At 38.4% G+C, this 26,186-nt stretch overlaps 1 protein-coding gene across 1 annotated transcript in view; it reads left to right on the top strand.

Annotated features, from left to right (window-relative positions):
* Nucleotides 1-26,186, top strand: part of LOC139144535 (prestalk protein-like) — a 48,826-nt gene that overhangs the window by 21,181 nt on the left and 1,459 nt on the right. Inside the window, exons 2-25 of the mRNA XM_070715233.1 lie at nt 9,823-10,061; nt 11,423-11,493; nt 18,166-18,309; nt 18,542-18,685; nt 18,892-19,035; nt 19,153-19,296; nt 19,514-19,657; nt 19,890-20,033; nt 20,240-20,383; nt 20,501-20,644; nt 20,861-21,004; nt 21,239-21,382; nt 21,582-21,725; nt 21,845-21,988; nt 22,207-22,350; nt 22,585-22,728; nt 23,550-23,693; nt 23,928-24,071; nt 24,273-24,416; nt 24,537-24,680; nt 24,900-25,003; nt 25,278-25,421; nt 25,621-25,765; nt 25,885-26,028. Coding sequence (XP_070571334.1) covers nt 11,427-11,493; nt 18,166-18,309; nt 18,542-18,685; nt 18,892-19,035; nt 19,153-19,296; nt 19,514-19,657; nt 19,890-20,033; nt 20,240-20,383; nt 20,501-20,644; nt 20,861-21,004; nt 21,239-21,382; nt 21,582-21,725; nt 21,845-21,988; nt 22,207-22,350; nt 22,585-22,728; nt 23,550-23,693; nt 23,928-24,071; nt 24,273-24,416; nt 24,537-24,680; nt 24,900-25,003; nt 25,278-25,421; nt 25,621-25,765; nt 25,885-26,028 — 3,196 coding nt within the window. The 5' untranslated portion in view covers nt 9,823-10,061; nt 11,423-11,426. The remainder of the gene's footprint in view (nt 1-9,822; nt 10,062-11,422; nt 11,494-18,165; nt 18,310-18,541; nt 18,686-18,891; nt 19,036-19,152; nt 19,297-19,513; nt 19,658-19,889; nt 20,034-20,239; nt 20,384-20,500; nt 20,645-20,860; nt 21,005-21,238; nt 21,383-21,581; nt 21,726-21,844; nt 21,989-22,206; nt 22,351-22,584; nt 22,729-23,549; nt 23,694-23,927; nt 24,072-24,272; nt 24,417-24,536; nt 24,681-24,899; nt 25,004-25,277; nt 25,422-25,620; nt 25,766-25,884; nt 26,029-26,186) is intronic.

Below are 26,186 nucleotides of genomic sequence, written 5' to 3'. Positions count from 1 at the left end.
TTCGAAATTTCTATTCAGTGAGCGTACATTTACATGGAAATTGCTAAAGACTGATCGAGTTTGGAATTAAAAGTGTCATTGAAATAGGAGGGAGTAATGGGAGCGTCCATACATTCAACTCTCTGGATATTCTCATTTACAAAAGTATCCATACTAAACTTAAATCACTCAAAAATTTTAGATAACTACTTCAATTTTTTGTTGTTGACATATTTCAAGTCTAAACTATCTTCATCAGGTCTCTCTCGTTACGAATCACTATTGACCGCATACCTTGATCTTTTTTCACATATATAATTCCGTTGTGTGACCATAAGAATTTATATCTCAAAGCTTTCCGCTTTTCATTTGATTGTCTGAGTAAATTGCGTCTATATGTTGTCAAATTCTCATTAACAAAAATATTATTCTAACTGTGTAACCCAGCATGTCCGTTGTCGTGTTTTTTATCTTCTTTCTGTCCTTATATATCTTGTCACGTTTCTGTCGCCTTGTAAATCGTACAATAATCGGTCTTGGTCTTGGTCTTCGCTGTTCTGTGTCGCCTCTTTCTTGAGCTTGTGCATCTTGTCGTCCAACTCGATGTATTACTTCTATGTCTTCTTGTACAATGTCTCCGTCGATTTTTTTCAGTACTTGCATCGCCACGTTATCGGTATTCTCGTCAGGGATTTCAGGGATACCATGTAGTTCCAGATTTCCCCTTCTACTGTACTGATTTTGTTCCTCAACTTCTCTTTCTAGCTCAGTCAATCTTTTCTCCAGGTTTTCATTTCTTTGTAGCAATTGTATATTTTTGGTCTCCAGTGACTCCACCTTGCCTTTCAATTCTTCAACAATGTTGTTGAAGAATTCTAGTGACGTTGATATTGTCTTCTGTGTTTCTTGAACTTCCTGCATTGCAGACTGAAGAGCGGGCAAACATCTTAGCTGAGTATGAATGTCTGTTAGCTGGTTATTGATATGCATTATGGCAGTATCTGGTGGAGTTGTTGCATTGGCAGCGTCGTCTGAACTTTTCTTTCTAGCTGTTGGAAAGCGTCTCTGTTTGCACTCCAGGCACAGGTACAAGTCGCCTTGTGTGAATGTCACACCTCTCTTCCTTGGGCAGTCGTGGCACTGAGGCATTTTAGCTTCTGATTTACATACAGCCACACAACACATACATACATATATAATATATATATATATATATATATATAATATATATATATATATATATATATATATATATATATATATATATATATCGAAGTATACAGATGTCCTCTTTGGAAATTACAGTGCTCGATGCTAAAGTAAAGCGTTATAGATAATAATAAAAATTACTTCAATTACAAAGTAATGATATCTGTTACTTACGTTTCAGGATAAGACACACACACACACATACATATATATATATATATATATATATATATATAATATATATATATATATATATATATATATATATATATATATATATATATATCGAAGTATACAGATGTCCTCGAGGGAAATTACAGTGCTCAATGCAAAAAGCAGAGCGTTATAAATAAATAAATAAACAGAAACACAATTAAAGTGAGTTATAGCTGTATGAGGAATATGGCAAGTATAATCAAATCGCACAATAAGAGGGTAATCTCCGGGGAACAGTGTAAGGACCAACCAGCTGATTGCAATTGCAGGGTTAAGTCGGCATGCCCCCTGAAGGGTAACTGTCAAGTCAAAGGCGTGGTGTACAAGGCCAACGTATCAACGGAGGACAACGGAGAGAGGGTTTATATCGGCCTCACTGATAACACCTTCAAGACGCGCTACGCTAATCACATGAAGTCGTTCCGCAACGAGAGATACAAAAACGACACCGAGTTATCAAAATATGTATGGAACTTAAGAAATAAGGGACAAGACTTTGACATTTCATGGTCAATCATTGATAAAGCATTGAGCTACTCTAACATGAACAAGCGATGTAATCTTTGTATATCAGAAAAGCTGCACATTATCAATGCTGACAAATCTACACTGTTAAACAAACGCTCTGAGTTGGTTTCAAAATGTCGCCACCAAAACAAATATTATTTATCGAACTTTAACACTACCTACAAATAGAATGGTTCGTCCCAATCATATATGTAAGAGTGTCGAGCTAGAAATCCTTTCACTCTATCTGAGGATTGCAAGATGCATGAAACTTAAGTAATAGATTTCATTACTTTGTACTTGAAGTAATCTGTTTATATATATATATATATATATATATATATATATATATATATTATTTATATATACATACATACATATATATATATATATATATATATATATATATATATATATATATATATATATATATATATAACATACATTACTTCAAATACAAAGTAATTATATCTGTAATATCTACACCTTAAGTTGCATGCATACTGCAATCTTCAGACAGAACTGAAAGAGGTTTTAGCTCTACACTCTCATTTATATGGTTTGGACGTACCATTTGAACGCTTCATCAAACGTTGGTTTCAAAATGTAGCCTCCAAAATAAATATCACTCATCAAATTGTATCACCACCTGGAAACAAAATGGTACGTCCAAACCATATAAATGAGAGTGTAGCGCTAAAACCTCTTTCAGTTCTGTCTGAGAACTGCAGGATATATATATATATATATATATATATATATATATATATATATATATATGTATATATATATATGAAGTTTTGCTTTCCAAGAGAAACACATGACGTAATCAACCTAATAGTGTTTTGTTTGTTTCTCTAAAAGACCGCAGACCATACGGCCTTCGATAAACACATATTCACCACGCTTACGTAATTCATGACAAATCAAACTTTCACATCCTGTGACAATGACAATTTGGATGTGTCTGTCCGAACCCAGGTCGCCGTGACCTAGTTTGATGTTGGTTTCACAATTACTTGGCAATAACGAGTTGAGCAAACTGTGTTTATTGACCATCCATCACAAATGCAAAGTCACACACGTTCGGTCAGAGTGATACAGATTCAGCCTGACTTGCACCGACTGGCACAGAACGTGCAAACAGCGTGTATTTTACGAGGTCAAAGTTTATGTTTGTGGTGTGGAAGTGAATATGGAGTCAAAGATTCCATTGTTTCCTTATTGTACCACGCAATTACACACATTTTTGGTGAAACTGTTCCCTATGGATATGCTTAGAATCACAGACCAGGAACTTAAAAAGCCAACTTTCCCTTTCCTTACAAAAACTGAACTAAAAGATATATAGAGCACTTTTTTCGATTGATGTTTTCTCTTTATGGCAAACTTATAAGGCAAACTTTCTTAAGTCGGGTTTTTCAGGTAAAACTGGAAAGTGCTGGGTTGAAACACCTGTTCCGTTACTTTTCTGTTTATCATTCGAGGTCGGTCGGTGTGGTTCCAACGAATTTTTTGACCTTGCGCAATTTACAAGCAGCCTTGTGTTGAAGGTCGTAAATGGCTACGTACAGTCTGGGTCATCTATTCTACTCGTAAAAGTGGCCTAGTTCTGGTTGACCATAGAATGGTATCGGCTGTTGACACCGCCACTACTGTATGTGTATTCTCGATCGGGGGTTCATGAAGAGTAATTCATAATGCCTGCTTGCTGTAAAAGTTTCCTGCTTCCCGAGGGAACCGATTGCCCCAAATGAAATATTTTTACTCACATACTATTTAACTTCCAACACACATATATAACTAATCATGCAACAAGAACGCTCTGCCATGAAGTGTTGACAGGAGTATGCAAAAAAAGAGACAATGTTCTACAGTGTATATTTTAGGTGTGACAATCAGTCAGTAAAGACGCAGAGGGACCACTGCAATAATTGAAATACGTCGGTGACCCAAATCGGCCACTTCGGACCTAAGCAATGACGAGGAGTGTACAGGTTACTCATAAACTTTAAGTATCTGCATTAAAGGATAATTTGATCTAAGATCGGCAAAATTTGAACAAAAGTATTTTACTACCACTTAGCTCCTTTTTATCACCGTTTATACAGAACATAGTTAAACACCCATCGGGAACAGAAGGTGAACGTTACCATTTGAATATCGTATCGTTCGTATCGGTAATGGGTCATGGATCAAGACAATATCTAAACGTCTAGTTGATTTGTCTTGACATATTATAATAATTATCATAGGTGTTGAGTGTCCATGTTTCCTGGATTAGTTTTTTAAAAACAGGAGTAACGTAAATTCTTGTAAATGAACTGCCCACATTTAAGTCTCTCTGTTTCTCCCTAAATCTCTTTCTCTATCTCTCTCTCTCTCTGTCTCTTTCCCCTCTGAGATAAACACACACACATACAAACACACACACACACACACACACACACACACACACACACACACACACACACACACACACACACACACACACACACACACACACACTATCAAAGCTTCACCAGCTGTCATTTTTGACAGTGTTTCCATTAGTTTTGTTTGTGCATTCGTAAATTACTCACTTCTACTTAAAACTCACGTTGTATTACATTGAAAAACATTCAGCTTATCAACACAGCTTGTATGTCATCGCGTGCAATGTTTAACGTTATTCTTGACAACGCACAAGACTTCATTTGTTTTGAACATTGTAGACCAAGGGTTGAGTCAGCAATGCTAATTCTTCGTCTTGCAACATACTCTAGGGAGACGATTGGGAAGAGGTGTACCAATTAAAAACTTGATGAAAAGCTACAGCTGCTGTCCATTTTGTTTTGAGATTTACTTATTTCTATCGTTATCCATAGAACAGGACATCTTTTTCTCCCTCCTCGCTACACCTGACACTCACACTTCACTCTAGCTTTGATTCCTGGTTTTTCTTTCTTCGCAATGTCTCGGTCTTGTTGTATCCCTTGCTGTTATAACTCTAACCGACTTGCTGCTTCACGCTGCCCGGTGATTACGTCTAAAAGACAAGAGTGTGTTTATTCCTAGAGATGATATTGACTTTAAAACGATTCACTTCTTGAAAAATATACATAATTTTGACATTTATTAGTAGGCCTATATAGTATTTTACACTTCTCAGTGATATTTATTGATGAAGACATTATACCTTTTGTTCTTTTCGATTGTCGTAATTTGTGAAATACTGAGTACATAAGAATCATATTATTGTTTTGCGTATATTTCTAACAGCTGCCAACTACCCTTGTCTGAATTTTATTAATATAAGCACTGACCAAGGGAGCGAGACATGTGCCCGAATTTCACATAGATTTTAGAACATTGTTATTGTCAACTGTAAATAAGTTGTGCTAATTGTTATACTCGCTTCGCGAGTTCGTATGTGCATATTGTCCAACAGTGAACACAGTTTTCATATTTTCAAGAACTAAATGAAAGTACAGAAGTACAACGCGGGGTTATTTAAAGTTAGTGCTCTCTTTGTATTGCCTATGTAGTCTGACCGCACCCTATTTTCAACGACTACCAACCTAAGGCATTAAAATCAATGATTACAGTTACCATCACTATAATCAAACACGTACGAAATCGCCTGCTTTTACTGTTTTGAAATACACAGCATTTCACAGACAAAAAACACAGAAGGCATAGAAATGGTAGGTTTGGTTCTTTTACTGCTTTCAGTCCAAGTTTGTCTCAGGCTTCATAATTTTTGTCTCAGCCTTTGGACGCATTGATTTATACAATCATTCTGACCGGTCATTAAATTTTACATCCAGTCACTTCTGAAATTGTACCGTTTGGAATGTGGCACCTGGGGTTAGGCCTATATCCTTTTGAAACAGGATGTTCACCTGCATAGTGCAAAATGGGTCAATAGGGTGGTACCTAGAACTGTACTATAACATAAGACAAATGTAAACATGGTATACACTTCACAAACTATGTCTGTTTCTTCGTTCCATCGCCGTTTTCAGTGTTCTGAGCAAGGCATCGACAAAAGTAAACCGTGGTGTCCTGTACATTGCAAAAGATATTTAAATTTGAACTCGACGAACGGATTTATGTATAACTATTAAAGTTCAAAATAGACATTTCGTTAACTTCGTTTGTGAGACAAATCAACAATCACGAGCTTATTAACAAACACACAACTCATTCGCCCTCGACATTTTATTACTGTGGTAAGTTTCGATTGTACTTCAACTCCAGTTGAATGTTACTTGCACAATATTCTACCTTTGAATAAATCTTAGCATGATATATACAAGCTGTATTTTCGTTTTACTTTTTGAAGTTTGTTATGTTCACATCTCCTTTTTTAATCTTGTATTCATTTGTCTTCAAAGACAAAGGTTTCTCCAGTACATTGCATTCATTTCGGCTTTACTGATAGCCCTTTCACTTGTGGTTCTCCTGACTTCAGAGTAAGTTGAGGATTAAATTTAAGTGAAAGAAAATTTCGGACTCATGATTAATTTCATTGAACGAAAATGAATACGAAATAATATACAGAAGAAAATTATTCGTCCATTAATAACACAAGTAATTCTTAAGACTTATTTTCAATACGGTCCAAAGTTGATGTCACACAGCAGAATCTTACTGTAACGACTAAGTATAGCGCTTTCGCAATTTTTTATGTTCCGGCTCACCTTTATAATGATATCAAGCTTTAAATTTGTAGTTGGTAGAAATTGTGAGGATCAGTCCAACTATAGTCAGTAGACGCGGAAGATAAAGTAGCCGGACTTGAAGAATATAAAACTTGGGTTTGGTAAAACAACTCAAGTCCTCATGCATGGTAAAAGGATGGCTTTTTTATCGCTAAATTCGGTTTTTATTTTATTGCTATTGGGATTTTAGCAATAAAAGCCAACATTTTACCATGCATGAGGACCTGAGTTGTTTTACCAAACCCAAGTTTTGAATTTGGTTTCATATATTTTAATCACACAAATAAGACAGTTAAGGTAATATGCGCCTCGAAAGTGAAAGACTTAAACTTTTGCTCAAACTTTCCTAAATGAAACTTTCAACCATTTTCTTACTAAATCAACAATAAAAATCAGGGGTCACCGTGCAAAGTTTGGAACTAGCGAAAACAATTACTCAACAATTTGCAATATTTGAAATTCAAAATGGCCGCCATCCCTGTGTTAACTCTATGGGATAAAAATAAAATTTTGGATTTTCGAAAAACTAAGACGGTGAAAGTTCTTCTTTCTTCAAGAGCTTTAAAATGAGCCCCCATAAGTGGTAGATCAGAAAAGAATTGTAGAAATTTGAGAGTCCGACTCTCTGTCCCCGAGGCGCGTTCAACCTTAAAGACGATTGTCTTCATTGATGTAGGCTGCCAGGCGTTATATTCTTTTGGCTCGTTCAAAACGGTGCAAAGGAGATACTATTCCAATATCGCTACTTAAAGACGGAATCGGACAATGACTTGCCTCACGATGTTCCTTTTGCACTGACGTATTTGTTAACTTTTAGAAGGCAGCAACAGCGTTAGATTTCATAAAAACCAAGAGATTGGAAGAGATTCATAAGTTTTATTGTTGGCTGAAGATATTGCTGAGGATCAATTTAAAGCTAGTACGCATAAAACTGTCTTCCAATCTAGATGTACCGGTCACACACACAACCTATCAATTTCTTACGGTCTTTTCGAAGTGTTCGTTATTTAATATAATCAATAGATAATTATACGAATTCGTAGAGAAACATAGGCATCTAGAATTGGAGATCAAATACTACTTCGCATCGTCGAAAGTGTGTGATACTCTGAAGTTTCCCTGCAGATTTCAGTTAGAAGATGAAAAACAAGGTTTTATAGAGTTTGGGAAAGCAGAACAAATCACTAGAACTGAATTTGGTCATTATCATAATAAAAATCATTGACAATGATAAGATATAGCAAACACACAGAATGTGCTGAAAAAAGTTAATCATACTTTCAACAGTACACTAAGATCAGTGAATATCTAAATGGAAGTGCAATTGACGCTTCACCTGATTGTCCAATCGCAATGTTGATGATCCGAATTCAATATTTTGTGTTTTGCATCTGTTTTGTTTGCAAATTACAATGTTTTGTCAAAAGTAAAGACCTTAACGACATTTGCCATTGGATCACTACCAATGTTCAGGCTGTGATGTGGCTCTGTTAAAATAGAACGTGTTGTAATAATGCTACTTTTAAAGATGTTGCAAAGCAGACGACAGTAAATATAACAGATATTATTAAAAACTATAAAAACAAAGTAATGTTTTATGAAAAAATATAAAATAAAAGTGGTTACGTCACGTTTTTTCGATAAAAGTATTGTAAGGATTCGGCCTTTCAAACGACATTGCTAATTAAGAGAAAAGGTTCAACAAGCCAGACAAACTCAGGCGTAAACTTTTATATAAAGGACGCCTTTACTGGTCTTCTAAAATGTTACATTGTTACCGAAAATGAACACCTTTTGTTATCTTATCCTTTATAGATTGGATACTTATCGTACCATTTCTTGTATTTTTGTATTTCAAGCCATATAACGTGTGTACGGTTAAGAAGCCGCTTGAACGATACGGATGGAGGGGGTTTCACAAAATTAATGAATTAATTAATGAATGTTAAAGGTTTGAATATTCTCAAGACTGCTGACCATTATCACTTAGTTTATTAGCCTTTCTAAAGTTCGCATCGTTATAAAAGATTGAGAATGTATTGAGCGACCAGCCTGCACATTTTTCTTCAAGTTTGGAACCATTGATCAAACCTACCAAAGCCATAGATGACAGACAACCTGCCGCGATAATAAATGAATCTGAATGAGTATCGGAACAGTTTCACAGGAAGATACAACAACAGTCATAGACGAGGAGTACCGTGAATAAAGATGGACAATAATATATACCTACCGCGAGTTTTCCATGATATATATTGTTAGATTAGAGGTAAAGAAAGAAAGAAAGAACTAAAGGCATGGCTGTGAGGATGGAAATTTCCTGTAAAGAACCGACCAACTTGCAATACATAGGTTTTGATTTATTGTAAATGCAACTCCCTCGTTCGGTATTGTGCCAGTCTCTAGATACAATCCGAAAACATGACTTAAAATCAGAGCAGATGACGTCATGAAATCGAATGATACACCTCTTGACATGGTCTGATGATCACGAGAAGATAAGAAAGGATGTAAAAGCTACTGAATAATCACCAACAATCTGTCAAGTCAGCGAAAATAATTATTGTACGTGTTAGTGTCTAGATCGCAAAATCCAAAACAAAAATGTTCACAATAACTCTAATAAAATTTTACCGGATGGGTTCTTTTTCTTTCAAGAACAACCGTTTTTGGTTGTTTCCTTTTAACATATTCCTACTTCAAACCACATCAATGACATCTGTGCAGTGTTTATTTGATTCTTCCATTACTTAGGATTTACTTTGCAATCAGTGCAGTGCCATAGACCGTAAAACATTTTCTTCGCGGTGACAGTTCGAGTCACAGTGCGATGAATTGTTTGGTAACTAAAACAGTTAAAAACTAATCAAATTGAATAGTTTTTACTGGCATCGCAAAAATGAAAGTTGCCAGACTTCGACTGACAGACACCAAACATATCTGCTAAATTAATGAACACCCTCGACATTTGCTGTTTGCGTTCGAGTCATCTGTATGTCTCAAAGATCTGTCAAAGTTGAGCGACACAGCCATAAAGGTGGTCGTTAACTTTCAGTTCATGGGATAATGTTGCAGGTTGAAACTCTCCTTTGGAACCAAATGAAAGATTGACGAACAATTGATCGATGCATTTATCAATGTTGTATTGACCTTGACAAACTAGTGCTAGTATTTAAGGTTCCTGTTTTATGTTGTCACCATTTAGGCCGCAATGAAGGTTACCGTTGAGGAGGCATGGTTGTAAAGGCATAGCGGTATAAATAAAGTGAAAGGGAGGAACTAACCTGGGGTAGCGCCGTACCAATCCCCACTTGGTCACGTGACACGTCTTATAATATATAGTGCGTGAAAGTGAACACCATTTTCTCAGGTAGACGTCGTCTATCTACATGTAGCTCCCGGGTCTACTGCTGTATTTGTAAAATCTGGGGAACAAGAAAGCAGGTAAGAGCTTATTTTGCTATGAACAACTCAAAGCTACTGATTCTGTGAAATTTGGGCGAACAATAAAGACGAACATAACCGACGAAGCACTGAAGAAATTAGCCGTTGTTCTTTGTCTAAACTTTACGGCAGCAATTGACAACAATGTCTTCTAAGAGCGACTAAGTGAAGCAATTATGTTCGCAGAGTTCATTAGATCTCATACTGCCGTCTAGATGACCAATGACGACTACACAAATACAGTCTAATGACATTTTAATAAACAACGTTTGGTCAGTGTAGGCGGTTAGACATCATGGTAACTGTTGCTTAAATTCATGCAGGGAAGTTAACTGCGACTAACCTGTCAGGTGTTTACGTGTTGAATTCAGACATTTTGATTTAAATATTCCTTCAACCAATTCATCTTTACAAATACATCATGAGGGTAACTTCTGGCAAAGTCCTGACCTTGAATATCTACCAGAAACAAAGTGAGAGATACTTTCTGATTGCTTTAATGCTCACAGTAGAAAACATTTCACCTTCTAATAATTGTATACCGCTACTTGTAACACTGAAGTTATGTTGTGTAATGTTGTGGTGATTTCAATACTTGGGATATCAATAGCAGCTTTAGAAAGTCCACGATGCAGGATTGATTTCAATGTAATAAATGTTAAAATTGTTAACAACACATGGAGGATTTTGTTCGGGTTAAATATCAACTATATATTGTAGTTTGACGTGTGCACACAAGGGAGTAACGTATATCACCGATTACTGTTACTCACAAATTAATGCACGCATGTAAAGGTAATAAGGACATATACACTGTTTTAAATCTTGGAAGGTTTGTTTAAGAGACTAATCCTCTGCAATACTTAGAAGGTGACATTCGTTTTAGTTCGGTCTTCATGGAATCAATGTTGTGTAATTTCTAACTAGCCATTAATATATTTTACGACTGAAAATGAAATTTGTCAGCAATTGTTGCCTGAAGTTTGATAAAAGTTGTAGTCATTAAATTCGTGCACAGCAGTAGCATAGTATTCAGAGGACTTCATGGTTGTGCGGTTGTAGGATAAGAGTGACTAGGTCAAATGTTAATGAATTTGCGTTTTACGCAAACTTACGCTTGTGTTACTCTTGCTAACAATACAAGCGCTAATAATCAAGTTAAGCCATGATGTCAATTTGTCTGTTTACAAAGTTACGGTTTCCGTGTTTGTATATGATCATTCAATCCATGCTGTTCATCGGGCAGATTCAATATGACCCCTTAAGTCATTCGTTTTCAAACTTTCACTCAGAGTAAACAACTTTTAAACTGTACACCTATAAACACAGTAAACTCTTAGCTATGTCATAATTTCTTTCAGTACCATGGATTTCAAAGGCACGTTAATCGTGCTAATATGCCTTACAGGAATTTCGACCGCCCAAACAACAGGTAAGGACAAGTTCAGTTTCATTTTGACTTCACCAAATATTCATTTCCAATAACGATAGAATGACCAAGAATTATTGCATTACTTGAAGCCGTGTTTAGTGCTTTGCAGTATTTTGACATGGCTGAAGGCGGTGGCACTTAAAATACCTAACAATAATGCTGAACGTTGAAGCGTATCATCTTACACTAACACACTGCAAAGACATTTTCCTTCCTCATAGGTTAATATACCTATTCCCTTGTGACCCTATTTCTAGACATGTTCGTCGCTAATCTGTCTTTTGAAATGGTCGGTCACCAAGGTCACGGAAACACACGGTGAAGGCTGTCATATATGATAATGAAATTACAGGTTATTGCCGCCATTCGCAAAGTGTCATTCAACTCTTTGCAACTTGTTTGGATTCTACTCTTAAGTAGAAGTTGACCGGTTTTACCTACAAAACCACAAAGTAATTATCTTCGTGCAAGTAGTTCATATCGGTGCCAAATAGTAGCTTAACGCCGAGCTATTGTTAAGTCCATGAAATCAGAAATGCGGTCATTCATGAAAGCGTCAAAAGACCTGACTGCTCAACGAGGTAAATGTTCTATCCGTTGACCTGGCTTTTTACATGTGTAAATGTGTGTGTAGTTAACTCCTCATGACCCGTTTCTGCCAGGTAGCAATGTCACCTTCCAGAACGACTTGTGTGATCGTGTTTACAAATTAGTGCGAAAGGTGTACATAACATAGAAAAGCCATTTCAAATATAGTCCTCACCTGGTAGATTCGAGTGAACGCAAACTAAGACGTGCCTTATGTTGGTGTCATGAGTCGAGAAATATCACGATGCCTTCGGCGAAACTCGTTCCTATTATCACGCGTCTGGCCAATTCTTATATTTCATTTGCTGTTCTTGTCAATCCGTTCATTCTTACATTGAGGCGACAAGTGCCCCAGGGTTTTGAGAAATAATTTAGTATGCAGAAACTTTACTTTTGCAAAACTACATCTTGTGTTCACTGAGTCGTTTTTGACCTTAAGGAGAATACGGTAAAAATTACAAACAACCTCGAAAGAGGGATAAAACTGCAGCATGTGAAAATGGACGCGATAAAAAAAAGTGACCGACCAGCAGGAGATAAAAACCCTTGTAAGAAAGCAGAGGATAAAATACGGCAAACGGTGTTTGCTATCATGTGTTAACAAATCAATAAGGGTTTCCCTAGTGAATATAACTTGGACAATATGTTTGCAATTTGGAATTTTACATGTTGTATAAATGAGATAGAATGCTAGATCATTTTACTTCCGCGATCATCTTTTTTCACGATTTTATTGATGGAGCTTGAAGTAATAATTTAAAACGTTCACTTCGATGTGCACGTAGTCTCAGTCAAATCGTGCTCTGATGGTATGGATGCAAATATTTCCAAATCGAGTAACTCATCACTTGGCATTTATTGTTGATACAGTCTCTGAGTCTCTTGCTGTCGTTTCACATGAGGGAAACGAACAACTTCCCTCTGTTTGACCTTGCATGTCACGGGTAGGGAATTAAAATGCGCGTCCTTTGCAACGTGGGCCGATTCACTGGCTCTGCTCCCCTCACCTAAAGCAGTGCCCCTCCTGAAGTACGCCAGTCACCCAACCTTGATACTTTTATGAAGAACATCAAAACTCATTTGTTTAGTGGTGCATACTAAAATAAAACTCGAAGACCTGCTTTAATACTGTAAAGTGCCATTGAATACTACTAGGTTTTTCGTCTATTTGATTGATAGAGTGGTCACATCATACCTAGCAGTGGCAAGAAGGCATACACTTGAATAGAAAATCTAAAAGATATCGTTATCACAAATCAGTAGTGAAAGGATGCAAAAGTATACAAACAAGTATTGGTAGAAAGTATACAAAACGTAAACTAGGCGTATCTGTTGTCGACACCCTTTGGTGCAAGGTGGATCCTGGTACTGTTCTTTTTATGGCGGCAATAAACATTTCACTGAAAGTAAGATTTACGCAAGTGAAGAGTGTTATTTAATGAAAGTTACGAGGATACTAATCGATCCTGTTGATAACCATCACCACTTTACAATTGTGTTTTTCGTTAAAAAACGTCATCAGAGGAAATATTTCACCACCGAGTTTATGGAACCACTTGGCTCGAGATTTCTCGAGTTGTCGCTAGCATTAACCCAAGAATTCCAAACGATATGTCAACGATAAACATAGAGAAAGTAAATATTAACAGTACAACGTGTGGACTACAATCACATCAAGGCTGTACACAACTTACCTGACCTTGTGATTGAAGATTACAAACAACTAACGTTCACAGTCTGTCCAAAACTTACTACTGCTCTATTACTGTGCATGTTTTTGGTATTTCACGTGTTCATTTGTACTCATTTCCTGGGGATGGATCACACAGGATTGAAAGTTAACCTTTTACAAACTCTTTTCGTGAAACACATGGGTAATTATTTAAAGAAGCCCTGATAAGTTTATATCTGAATTTGTAAGATTCCTTCTTCCGCATGATTGAACTGCCAGTCACAGCTACTATGTATTTGAGATCTGTATTCACTGATACATCTCACATGGATGGTATTATCTGCAATTGAAAACGACATTGATAAAGTGGAATCATTTTACAATCAGTAATGCCAATTTTATCAGTATAAATCTACTGTTTGATCCAACACAAATCCATGTTTCAATGAAAATAAGTAAACTTTGGCTAAACTGTACTGGTTTCGTACACGTAAGACACAGCGATGGCGTTTTGCGCCTTGATAAAGAAGAACTACTGTTAATTTGACGAGAATTAGCACAAAGACAGTCACGTTGTACATTTTGCCCTAAAACAGTCCAGAAATTTTCGGTTAACACCACATATACAGAATACGCTTTGAATCTTCGAAACTGACCGTTTGCCTTTTCATCTTGAGCGAAGTCTTTTTCACGGCATATTTTGAACCACTATACTGTAAATCTGTTCGAACATATGGTATCACGTCAATTACACTGGTTACACTTGATGACTCATTACTGACAACTAACAGAGACAAGAAAACATTTAACAGCACGATGTATTTTTAATTACTTATTGAAGTGTTATGAAAAATTGAAATGTATTTCAATTCCGATTGTCAGTATTAGACTGCAATTGTACTGTAATTGATAAATCGAGAAAAAATGTTGTTTCCAAGGCACAGTTTTTAAAACCCTGTATTCGCTAAATGTTACGGAAAGTTTGCCTTCGTTTCGAGAAGCACAATCTGAGGGAGGCCACAATAAATAATTTGGGTCAAAATTTTCGCTAACAAGTGTCTGCTTGCCCGAAAACGTATGGGAAGCCTTTACCTAAAGTTCATAGTTTGGTCATCTCATTTTTAAACTTTAAGGCAATCGAAATCAGCTTTTTTTAATTTTTGCATGAGATCCGAATTTAAGAATTCGCTTGACAAATTAACCCCATTGCATTATCCAAACCACATAAATATTCCAAAGTGTTTACACAAACTTTAATAATAAACACTATTATATCACTGAGCATCCATCACATACCAAAACTTGACATTGACTGAAATTAAGGATGTGACAGCCTCTGTTCGCTGTATCTACAAACACTTTAGAATTTTTTGTCAAAGCATTGGTTCGCTAATGTTATAGAGACCACATATTTCAATTCCATGACACTTTGCGATCAACAAGTAAACCAACTCGTTCTTTCACAAAAGCAAATTGACCAATGTATAATTTAAAAATGGCTTCGTCATTCAGATGATCAACTTTTGAGCCAGCGCCGAATAATCTCTCTTCTTGTGAAAATTGGTAGGAAATTAATGCATCAAATTTGACCTTGACAAAAATCATTATTTTTGCGCGCGTAGTAGTATCGAGCAGTTCGTCAGATTACAAATACGGCAGCGTATTTAAACCATTAACTACACTTACGAGAAATACTATGACGTGTAATGCATTCTGAAAATCAACTGAACGTTACGAGGCTGAGTATTTGCTGTCTGAGTCATTACTCAGATTATTTCAGAGGGTACATCAGCATTGACGTCAGACGTCTGTCTGTAGAATCCGTGGCATTTTCATCAAGCCAACCGAATTTTAATGTCGAAATCGACGAAGCAATTCTGAAATATCGTCATCTTTCATTCCGTGATTGTCGTTTTAGAGTTGGCATATCGAACATCGGATTTTACATGTAACGCCGTGCATTACGCGGCCAGCTGATATTTGATGACGATAACTTATTGTAGAACTGAACGCGCATTGGCTCGAAATCCAGCACCTATGCATTGTTCGCATGAAATGAGTGAACTCATCATGGTCTTTCACAAAACGCTATGTTTTAAATTACACGGGTTTGATGTTGGAGTGTGTGCGCCAGCTCATTGTCCAAAATCTTGGACGACAAAAATGAGAATTTCATATCCGCATTCTGATTCTTACCTCCCCAGATCTGATGTTACAATAGAATATCAGTACTTAAGTGTCTTCCTTGTTGTCGATTTATAAACTTGGTTTTAGTGCAATACTATCCCATTAAGTCATGTTGCGTTTACGTAAATTTGACGCTCTTTCCTCAGCCATCGTAAACAATACATCCCAGGGCGCGCAAAAATAAATTAGGAAACCTTGATTTGGTCATTTGAAAATTAAATAAAATCCTTAAATAGCAATCTTAAAAACGGAACTTTGTTAAATGGTCCGGAAAGTTTCATCGTCACAGCATTGTACACTTATTTTACGTATTTCATCGGCTTGAAATTTTCCATCACGAGTCATCCGGAAAGCGAATATTCACATAGGCAACTGGAGAATGAGGTTGTACATTTTACTGATAAAATTTATGATGATGATAGAAGGAAATTGTATTTTATTTCAGATGTGCCACATCTACTCAAAACTACCCGCAACTGCTTCATTTGAAAGAGAAAATTGGTTTATTTGTTGGAAAGAAAGTTTAATGATTCATTTTTTAAATGTTACGAAAATAATACCGCCTGTTCGTGACAGGTCGGATGTCATATGAAAGTTTATGCGATTGTTTTATACAAGATTTAGTCGAGCACACGTCAGTAATAGTCGGCCATACGATATAGTCAGGGCCAACAGATCAGATTCATTTAAGAATCAGGAGAATCTAAACTAAGAATACCAAACGATTTAGAGATTAGTTTTTTGAGCAATTTGAAGTTCATAGTTTAACTTCTGAATGCTATCATTGAAGAGATTGATGTGAATTTGATGTAACTTTGACATCAAAACATACTTCACAGATTATAACTTTCGTTTTATTTGTAATTCCAGTATAAGCGTTGCTTGAGATGCTATTGAAAAATAGCTGTCAATAACTTCTTCAAACACAAAAAATCACTGATTTCTGCAATTTTAACTAAATTTCCTCCATCGTTTGTATTATGTATACACTTTAAACCCACTCAATAAGTAACGTTGTTTACGATTAGTTTCAAACAATTATCAGCAACTGATAACATAAACATTTCAAAAGTTTTTATTGTTCTTTAATCCAATATACAATGCGCTCTAATAATGTCTAGCTGGGTGGAAAACCGCAGATATGCAGCGCTTACTAGGCGGACGGGCATAGCACGTTGGTGAAATGAAATTCGGCGAGTAAAGATTTCGTAGTGAGAGACATTTGTAACTTTGAACTGGACTACAGCAAAACAGGAATAAGATGAACCGATGACAGATTGCAATACAAGTTTACTATGATCCCTAATCGACGTTTGAAAGCACAGATACTATAAAAACTGATTCCTGTCTTTCTTGCTTCTTATATTTGGCCTTTTTGAAATCAAAATTTGGATCTTTTCATCATATCCTGAAGTAATGCTCTTCACTGACGCCTTTCATTCGTGCCTTTCCGGTAAAATATATATGTTCATAGAAATTAGTAATGCATATAACAGGGTAGATAATATTTCATAATTCCCGGCTTACGTAAATACATCTGGACAAGTTCTGATCCCCCACCAAATATTATTTCCCAGATATTCGCTAACTCAACAAATTCCTCATCAATGAAATATCACATATCATGGTCATTGTCTGCCTGATAATACACTTCTAAAATTATGTATTCCTAACAAGAGAGGGCAGCAGTAATCATTAGCATTTGGAATATTCATGGAGATTTGTTTTTTTATACACTACAATTATCCTAGACCTCGATCTCGCAATGAATCCCCATATTGACTATACCTACCGTCAAACTTTTTTTCATGTTCGACGAATTGCAATAATTGGTAACTATTTGTCCAGATCGGCAAGATTCATGCTTTTTTTCGTCCTGCACTGATTCTACTGATTACTACTTCCACTACTACTACTACTACTACTACTACTACTACTACTACTACTACTACTACTACTACTACTACTACTACTACTACTACTACTACTACTACTACTATATTTCCTATTTGAAATATCTACTCTCTGAAATCTACCTTTCTGGATGTCTGAATCTGCCTGCCTCTTATTTACAGTTGTAAAGCTCTTACAAATTCCCTTTTCAAAGAAGAAAATATTAAACTAATAATGTTTAAAATGTAAGTGCCAGTAAAGCCTTGTGACACATGCCATAAGCCACAAGCATCTTCAATTTGCATGACAATTGAATCTTTTCTTTCAATCAGCTGAAAAACCAGGTCAGTGTCCTGTTATACCAGAAGGTCAAATGGGAAGCTGTGCTGACGAATGCACCAATGACCAGTCCTGTTCAGGCTCCAGCAAATGTTGTACTAATGGATGTGGCCATGTTTGCATGGAACCAGTTCCAGGTAAACGGTTTTTAAAAGACTAAAGCAAACAGCTCAATCTGAAGTGGTCTTTTGCATCTGAATGTCACATGATCTCTGCCACTTTTATAAATTAAATGTCTGTCACTCTGTCTCTCTTTATTTCAAGATTATCTGTCATGTGGGAGGGAGGTCCTGTTCTTATGGACTTGATCTGTTTTTGATACTCTGTCAATGAAAGAATTCATGGAGTGATTCTCTTTACTCTTTACAGTCATTAAGGAAGGCCGATGCCCAGCAGTTCAACCGGGAATGGGTGGCATTTGTTCTGAAGAGTGCAGTGATGATGCCCATTGCACAGGATCCAAGAAATGCTGTAGTAATGGTTGTGGTCACGTTTGTGTTGATGCTGAACCAGGTGAGTTCCATCCAGAATTCCTCTTGTACTGGAAGATGAAATAGAGCTGTTAAATTGTGGATTTCACCTGGCGACAGCTAGCTAGGATTTTAGTCATCATTAGGACCATTTTGGAGCCTTTCTTTTTTGTAGAGTTGTCCACTGTCCTTCACTTAGTTCTCGTGCAATGTTCTGCCATTGAGCCATCTCTGAATTTGATTTTGCAGTCATCAAACCTGGCCAATGTCCAGTCCTTCCAACGGGTCAGATGGGTATCTGTGCCGAAGAATGTACCAGTGATGAGTCCTGTCCAACTTTCCACAAATGTTGTAGCAATGGATGCGGCCACACATGTGTTGCACCCACTCCAGGTGAGATAGTTTTGAAAACCTCCATCCATTTTACTGACCAGTAGCACAGCAGTGATCAGAACTGATGTGTGAGTAAGATCATTTTTTTAAAGTTGACTTCTCGTCTTGCTATTGCAGTTGTGAAAGAAGGAGTATGTCCTGCAGTAGAAGCAGGTACAGTTGGAATATGCTCCAACGAATGTGAGAATGATGCCCACTGTGAAGGAAGTTCCAAATGTTGCAGCAATGGCTGTGGACATGTATGTGTGCCTGCCCTTCCAGGTGAGCTTTTTCTGGTGGATGGCAATTCTACATCTGCCTCTATTTTCCAGCAGAAGTGTATAGCTGTCACAAGTACATTTTCAAAGAAGGAAATATTGAACTAGCTAACACTGTTAAACGTACAAAATGTGGGTGGAAGTAAAGCCTTGTGACACATATGCCATAAGCAATTGCCTTCTTCAATTTGCATGACCCTTGAATCTTTCTTTTGCTTCAGCTGAAAAACCAGGTCAGTGTCCTGCTGTCCCAGAAGGTCAAATGGGAAGCTGTGCTGAGGAATGCGCCAATGACCACTCCTGTTCAGGCTTCAGCAAGTGTTGTAGTAATGGATGTGGCCATGTTTGCATGGAACCAGTTCCAGGTAAGGGGCATTGAAATGAATATAGCAAACAACTCAATCTAAAGTGGTCTTTTGCATCTGAATGTGACATGATCTCTGCCACTTTTAGAAATTAAATGTCTGTCACTCTGCCTCTCTTTATTTCAAGATTATCTGTCATGTGGGAGGGAGGGCCTGTTCTTATGGACTTGATCTGTTTTTGATACTCTGTCAATGAAAGAATTCATGGAGTGATTCTCTTTACTCTTTACAGTCATTAAGGAAGGCCGATGCCCAGCAGTTCAACCGGGAATGGGTGGCATTTGTTCTGAAGAGTGCAGTGATGATGCCCATTGCACAGGATCCAAGAAATGCTGTAGTAATGGTTGTGGTCACGTTTGTGTTGATGCTGAACCAGGTGAGTTCCATCCAGAATTCCTCTTGTACTGGAAGATGAAATAGAGCTGTTAAATTGTGGATTTCACCTGGCGACAGCTAGCTAGGATTTTAGTCATCATTAGGACCATTTTGGAGCCTTGTCTTTTTGTAGAGTTGTCCACTGTCCTTCACTTAGTTCTCGTGCAATGTTCTGCCATTGAGCCATCTCTGAATTTGATTTTGCAGTCATCAAACCTGGCCAATGTCCAGTCCTTCCAACGGGTCAGATGGGTATCTGTGCTGAAGAATGTACCAGTGATGAGTCCTGTCCAACTTTCCACAAATGTTGTAGCAATGGATGCGGCCACACATGTGTTGCACCCACTCCAGGTGAGATAGTTTTGAAAACCTCCTTCCATTTTACTGACCAGTAGCACAGCAGTGATCAGAACTGATGTGTGAGTAAGATCATTTTTCTAAAGTTGACTTCTCGTCTTGCTATTGCAGTTGTGAAAGAAGGAGTATGTCCTGCAGTAGAAGCAGGTACAGTTGGAATATGCTCCAACGAATGTGAGAATGATGCCCACTGTGAAGGAAGTTCCAAATGTTGCAGCAATGGCTGTGGACATGTATGTGTGCCTGCCCTTCCAGGTGAGCTTTTTCTTGTGGACGTCAATTCTACATCTGCCTCTATTTTCCAGCAGAAGTTTATAGCTGTCACAAGTACATTTTCAAAGAAGGAAATATGGAGCTAGCTAACAATGTTAACATGTACAAAATGTGGTGGAAGTAAAGCCTTGTGACACAAGCCATAAGCCATCGCCTATTTTCAATTTGCATGACCCTTGAATCATTTCTTTGCTTCAGCTGAAAAACCAGGTCAGTGTCCTGCTGTCCCAGAAGGTCAAATGGGAAGCTGTGCTGAGGAATGCACCAATGACCACTCCTGTTCAGGCTTCAGCAAGTGTTGTAGTAATGGATGTGGCCATGTTTGCATGGCACCAGTTCCAGGTAAGGGGCATTGAAATGACTATAGCAAACAGCTCAATCTAAAGTGGTCTTTTGCATCTCAATGTGACATGATCTCTGCCACTTTTAGAAATTAAATGTCTGTCACTCTGTCTCTCTTTATTTCAACATTATCTGTCATGTGGGAGGGAGAGCCTGTTTTTATGGACTTGATCTCTATCTTTGACACTCTGTCAATGAAGGAATTCATGGGGTGACTCTCTTAACTCTTTGCAGTCGTTAAGGAAGGCCAGTGTCCAGCAGTTCAACCTGGAATGGGTGGCATTTGTTCTGAAGAGTGCAGTGATGATGCCCATTGCACAGGATCCAAGAAATGCTGTAGTAATGGTTGTGGTCACGTTTGTGTTGATGCTGAACCAGGTGAGTTGCATCCAGATTCCTCTAGTGCTGCAGAGATGAAATAGAGCTGATAAATTGTGGATTTCACCTGACTTCAGCTAGCTTAGTGTTTTAGTCATCATTAGGACCATTTTGGAGCCTTGTCTTTTTGTAGAGTTGTCCAATCTCCTTCACTTAGTTCTTGTGCAATGTTGAGTCATCTCTGAATTTGATTTTGTAGTCATCAAACCTGGCCAATGTCCAGTCCTTCCAACGGGTCAGATGGGTATCTGTGCCGAAGAATGTACCAGTGATGAGTCCTGTCCAACTTTCCACAAATGTTGTAGCAATGGATGCGGCCACACATGTGTTGCACCCACTCCAGGTGAGATAGTTTTGAAAACCTCCTTCCATTTACTGACCAGTAGCACAGCAGTGATCAGAACTGATGTGTGAGTTATAAGATCATTTTTTTAAAGTTGACTTCTCGTCTTGCTATTGCAGTTGTGAAAGAAGGAGTATGTCCTTCAGTAGAAGCAGGTACAGTTGGAATATGCTCCAACGAATGTGAGAATGATGCCCACTGTGAAGGAAGTTCCAAATGTTGCAGCAATGGCTGTGGACATGTATGTGTGCCTGCCCTTCCAGGTGAGCTTTTTCTGATGGACGTCAATTCTACATCTGCCTCTATTGATTCCAGCAGAAGTTTATAGCTGTCACAAGTACATTTTCAAAGAAGGAAATATGGAGCTAGCTAACAATGTTAACATGTACAAATTGTGGGTGGAAGTAAAGCCTTGTGACACATGCCATAAGCAATTGCCTTCTTCAATTTGCATGACCCTTGAACCTTTCTTTTGCTTCAGCTGAAAAACCAGGTCAGTGTCCTGCTGTCCCAGAAGGTCAAATGGGAAGCTGTGCTGAGGAGTGCACCAATGACCACTCCTGTTCAGGCTTCAGCAAGTGTTGTAGTAATGGATGTGGCCATGTTTGCATGGCACCAGTTCCAGGTAAGGGGCATTGAAACGACTATAGCAAACAGCTCAATCTAAAGTGGTCTTTTGCATCTCAATGTCACATGATCTCTGCCATTTTTAGAAATTAAATGTCTGTCACTCTGTCTCTCTTTATTTCAACATTATCTGTCAATTGGGAGGGAGGGCCTGTTTTTATGGACTTGATCTCTATCTTTGACACTCTGTCAATGAAGGAATTCATGGGGTGACTCTCTTTACTCTTTACAGTCGTTAAGGAAGGCCAGTGTCCAGCAGTTCAACCTGGAATGGGTGGCATTTGTTCTGAAGAGTGCAGTGATGATGCCCATTGCACAGGATCCAAGAAATGCTGTAGTAATGGTTGTGGTCACGTTTGTGTTGATGCTGAACCAGGTGAGTTGCATCCAGATTCCTCTAGTGCTGCAGAGATGAAATAGAGCTGATAAATTGTGGATTTCACCTGACTTCAGCTAGCTTAGTGTTTTAGTCATCATTAGGACCATTTTGGAGCCTTGTCTTTTTGTAGAGTTGTCCAATCTCCTTCACTTAGTTCTTGTGCAATGTTGAGTCATCTCTGAATTTGATTTTGCAGTCATCAAACCTGGCCAATGTCCAGTCCTTCCAGCGGTCAGATGGGTATCTGTGCCGAAGAATGTACCAGTGATGAGTCCTGTCCAACTTTCCACAAATGTTGTAGCAATGGATGCGGCCACACATGTGTTGCACCCACTCCAGGTGAGATAGTTTGAAAACCTCCTTCCATTTACTGACCAGTAGCACAGCAGTGATCAGAACTGATGTGTGAGTTACAAGATCATTTTTTTAAAGTTGACTTCTCGTCTTGCTATTGCAGTTGTGAAAGAAGGAGTATGTCCTGCAGTAGAAGCAGGTACAGTTGGAATATGCTCCAACGAATGTGAGAATGATGCCCACTGTGAAGGAAGTTCCAAATGTTGCAGCAACGGCTGTGGACATGTATGTGTGCCTGCCCTTCCAGGTGAGCTTTTTCTGGTGGACGTCATTCTACATCTGCCTCTATTGATTCCAGCAGAAGTTTATAGCTGTCACAAGTACATTTTCAAAGAAGGAAATATGGAGCTAGCTAACAATGTTAACATGTACAAAATGTGGCTGGAAGTAAAGCCTTGTGACACATGCATAAGCCATCGCCTATTTTCAATTTGCATGACCCTTGAATCTTTGCTTTGCTTCAGCTGAAAAACCAGGTCAGTGTCCTGCTGTCCCAGAAGGTCAAATGGGAAGCTGTGCTGAGGAATGCACCAATGACCACTCCTGTTCAGGCTTCAGCAAGTGTTGTAGTAATGGATGTGGCCATGTTTGCATGGCACCAGTTCCAGGTAAGGGGCATTGAAATGACTATAGCAAACAGCTCAATCTAAAGTGGTCTTTTGCATCTGAATGTCACATGATCTCTGCCATTTTTAGAAATTAAACGTCTGTCACTCTGTCTCTCTTTATTTCAACATTATCTGTCAATTGGGAGGGAGGGCCTGTTTTTATGGACTTGATCTCTATCTTTGACACTCTGTCAATGAAGGAATTCATGGGGTGACTCTCTTTACTCTTTACAGTCGTTAAGGAAGGCCAGTGTCCAGCAGTTCAACCTGGAATGGGTGGCATTTGTTCTGAAGAGTGCAGTGATGATGCCCATTGCACAGGATCCAAGAAATGCTGTAGTAATGGTTGTGGTCACGTTTGTGTTGATGCTGAACCAGGTGAGTGCATCCAGATTCCTCTAGTGCTGGAGAGATGAAATAGAGCTGATAAATTGTGGATTTCACCTGACTTCAGCTAGCTTAGTGTTTTAGTCATCATTAGGACCATTTTGGAGCCTTGTCTTTTGTAGAGTTGTCCAGTCTCGATCCTTCACTTAGTTCTCGTGCAATGTTGAGTCATCTCTGAATTTGATTTTGCAGTCATCAAACCTGGCCAATGTCCAGTCCTTCCAGCGGGTCAGATGGGTATCTGTGCCGAAGAATGTACCAGTGATGAGTCCTGTCCAACTTTCCACAAATGTTGTAGCAATGGATGCGGTCACACATGTGTTGCACCCACTCCAGGTGAGATAGTTTTGAAAACCTCCATCCATTTTACTGACCAGTAGCACAGCAGTGATCAGAACTGATGTGTGAGTTATAAGATCATTTTTTTAAAGTTGACTTCTCGTCTTGCTATTGCAGTTGTGAAAGAAGGAGTATGTCCTGCAGTAGAAGCAGGTACAGTTGGAATATGCTCCAACGAATGTGAGAATGATGCCCACTGTGAAGGAAGTTCCAAATGTTGCAGCAATGGCTGTGGACATGTATGTGTGCCTGCCCTTCCAGGTGAGCTTTTTCTGGTGGATGGCAATTCTACATCTGCCTCTATTGATTCCAGCAGAAGTTTATAGCTGTCACAAGTACATTTTCAAAGAAGGAAATATGGAGCTAGCTAACAATGTTAACATGTACAAATTGTGGGTGGAAGTAAAGCCTTGTGACACATGCCATAAGCCATCGCCTATTTTCAATTTGCATGACCCTTGAATCATTTCTTTGCTTCAGCTGAAAAACCAGGTCAGTGTCCTGCTGTCCCAGAAGGTCAAATGGAAGCTGTGCTGAGGAATGCACCAATGACCACTCCTGTTCAGGCTTCAGCAAGTGTTGTAGTAATGGATGTGGCCATGTTTGCATGGCAACCAGTTCCAGGTAGGGGCATTGAAATGACTATAGCAAACAGCTCAATCTAAAGTGGTCTTTTGCATCTGAATGTCACATGATCTCTGCCATTTTTAGAAATTAAACGTCTGTCACTCTGTCTCTCTTTATTTCAACATTATCTGTCATGTGGGAGGGAGGGCCTGTTTTTATGGACTTGATCTCTATCTTTGACACTCTGGTCAATGAAGGAATTCATGGGGTGACTCTCTTTACTCTTTACAGTCGTTAAGGAAGGCCAGTGTCCAGCAGTTCAACCAGGAATGGGTGGCATTTGTTCTGAAGAGTGCAGTGATGATGCCCATTGCACAGGATCCAAGAAATGCTGTAGTAATGGTTGTGGTCACGTTTGTGTTGATGCTGAACCAGGTGAGTTGCATCCAGATTCCTCTAGTGCTGCAGAGATGAAATAGAGCTGATAAATTGTGGATTTCACCTGACTTCAGCTAGCTTAGTGTTTTAGTCATCATTAGGACCATTTTGGAGCCTTGTCTTTTTGTAGAGTTGTCCAATCTCCTTCACTTAGTTCTTGTGCAATGTTGAGTCATCTCTGAATTTGATTTTGCAGTCATCAAACCTGGCCAATGTCCAGTCCTTTCAGACGGGTCAGATGGGTATCTGTGCCGAAGAATGTACCAGTGATGAGTCCTGTCCAACTTTCCACAAATGTTGTAGCAATGGATGCGGCCACACATGTGTTGCACCCACTCCAGGTGAGATAGTTTTGAAAACCTCCTTCCATTTTACTGACCAGTAGCACAGTAGTGATCAGAACTGATGTGTGAGTTATAAGATCATTTTTTAAAGTTGACTTCTCGTCTTGCTATTGCAGTTGTGAAAGAAGGAGTATGTCCTGCAGTAGAAGCAGGTACAGTTGGAATATGCTCCAACGAATGTGAGAATGATGCCCACTGTGAAGGAAGTTCCAAATGTTGCAGCAACGGCTGTGGACATGTATGTGTGCCTGCCCTTCCAGGTGAGCTTTTTCTGATGGACGTCAATTCTACATCTGCCTCTATTGATTCCAGCAGAAGTTTATAGCTGTCACAAGTACATTTTCAAAGAAGGAAATATGGAGCTAGCTAACAATGGTAACATGTACAAAATGTGGGTGGAAGTAAAGCCTTGTGACAC

The sequence above is a fragment of the Ptychodera flava genome, chromosome 11, assembly GCF_041260155.1.
Source record: "Ptychodera flava strain L36383 chromosome 11, AS_Pfla_20210202, whole genome shotgun sequence".
Lineage (NCBI taxonomy): Eukaryota > Metazoa > Hemichordata > Enteropneusta > Ptychoderidae > Ptychodera > Ptychodera flava.
Note: the sequence above shows the minus strand (reverse complement) of the source record. Positions and strands in the feature narration are given on the sequence as shown.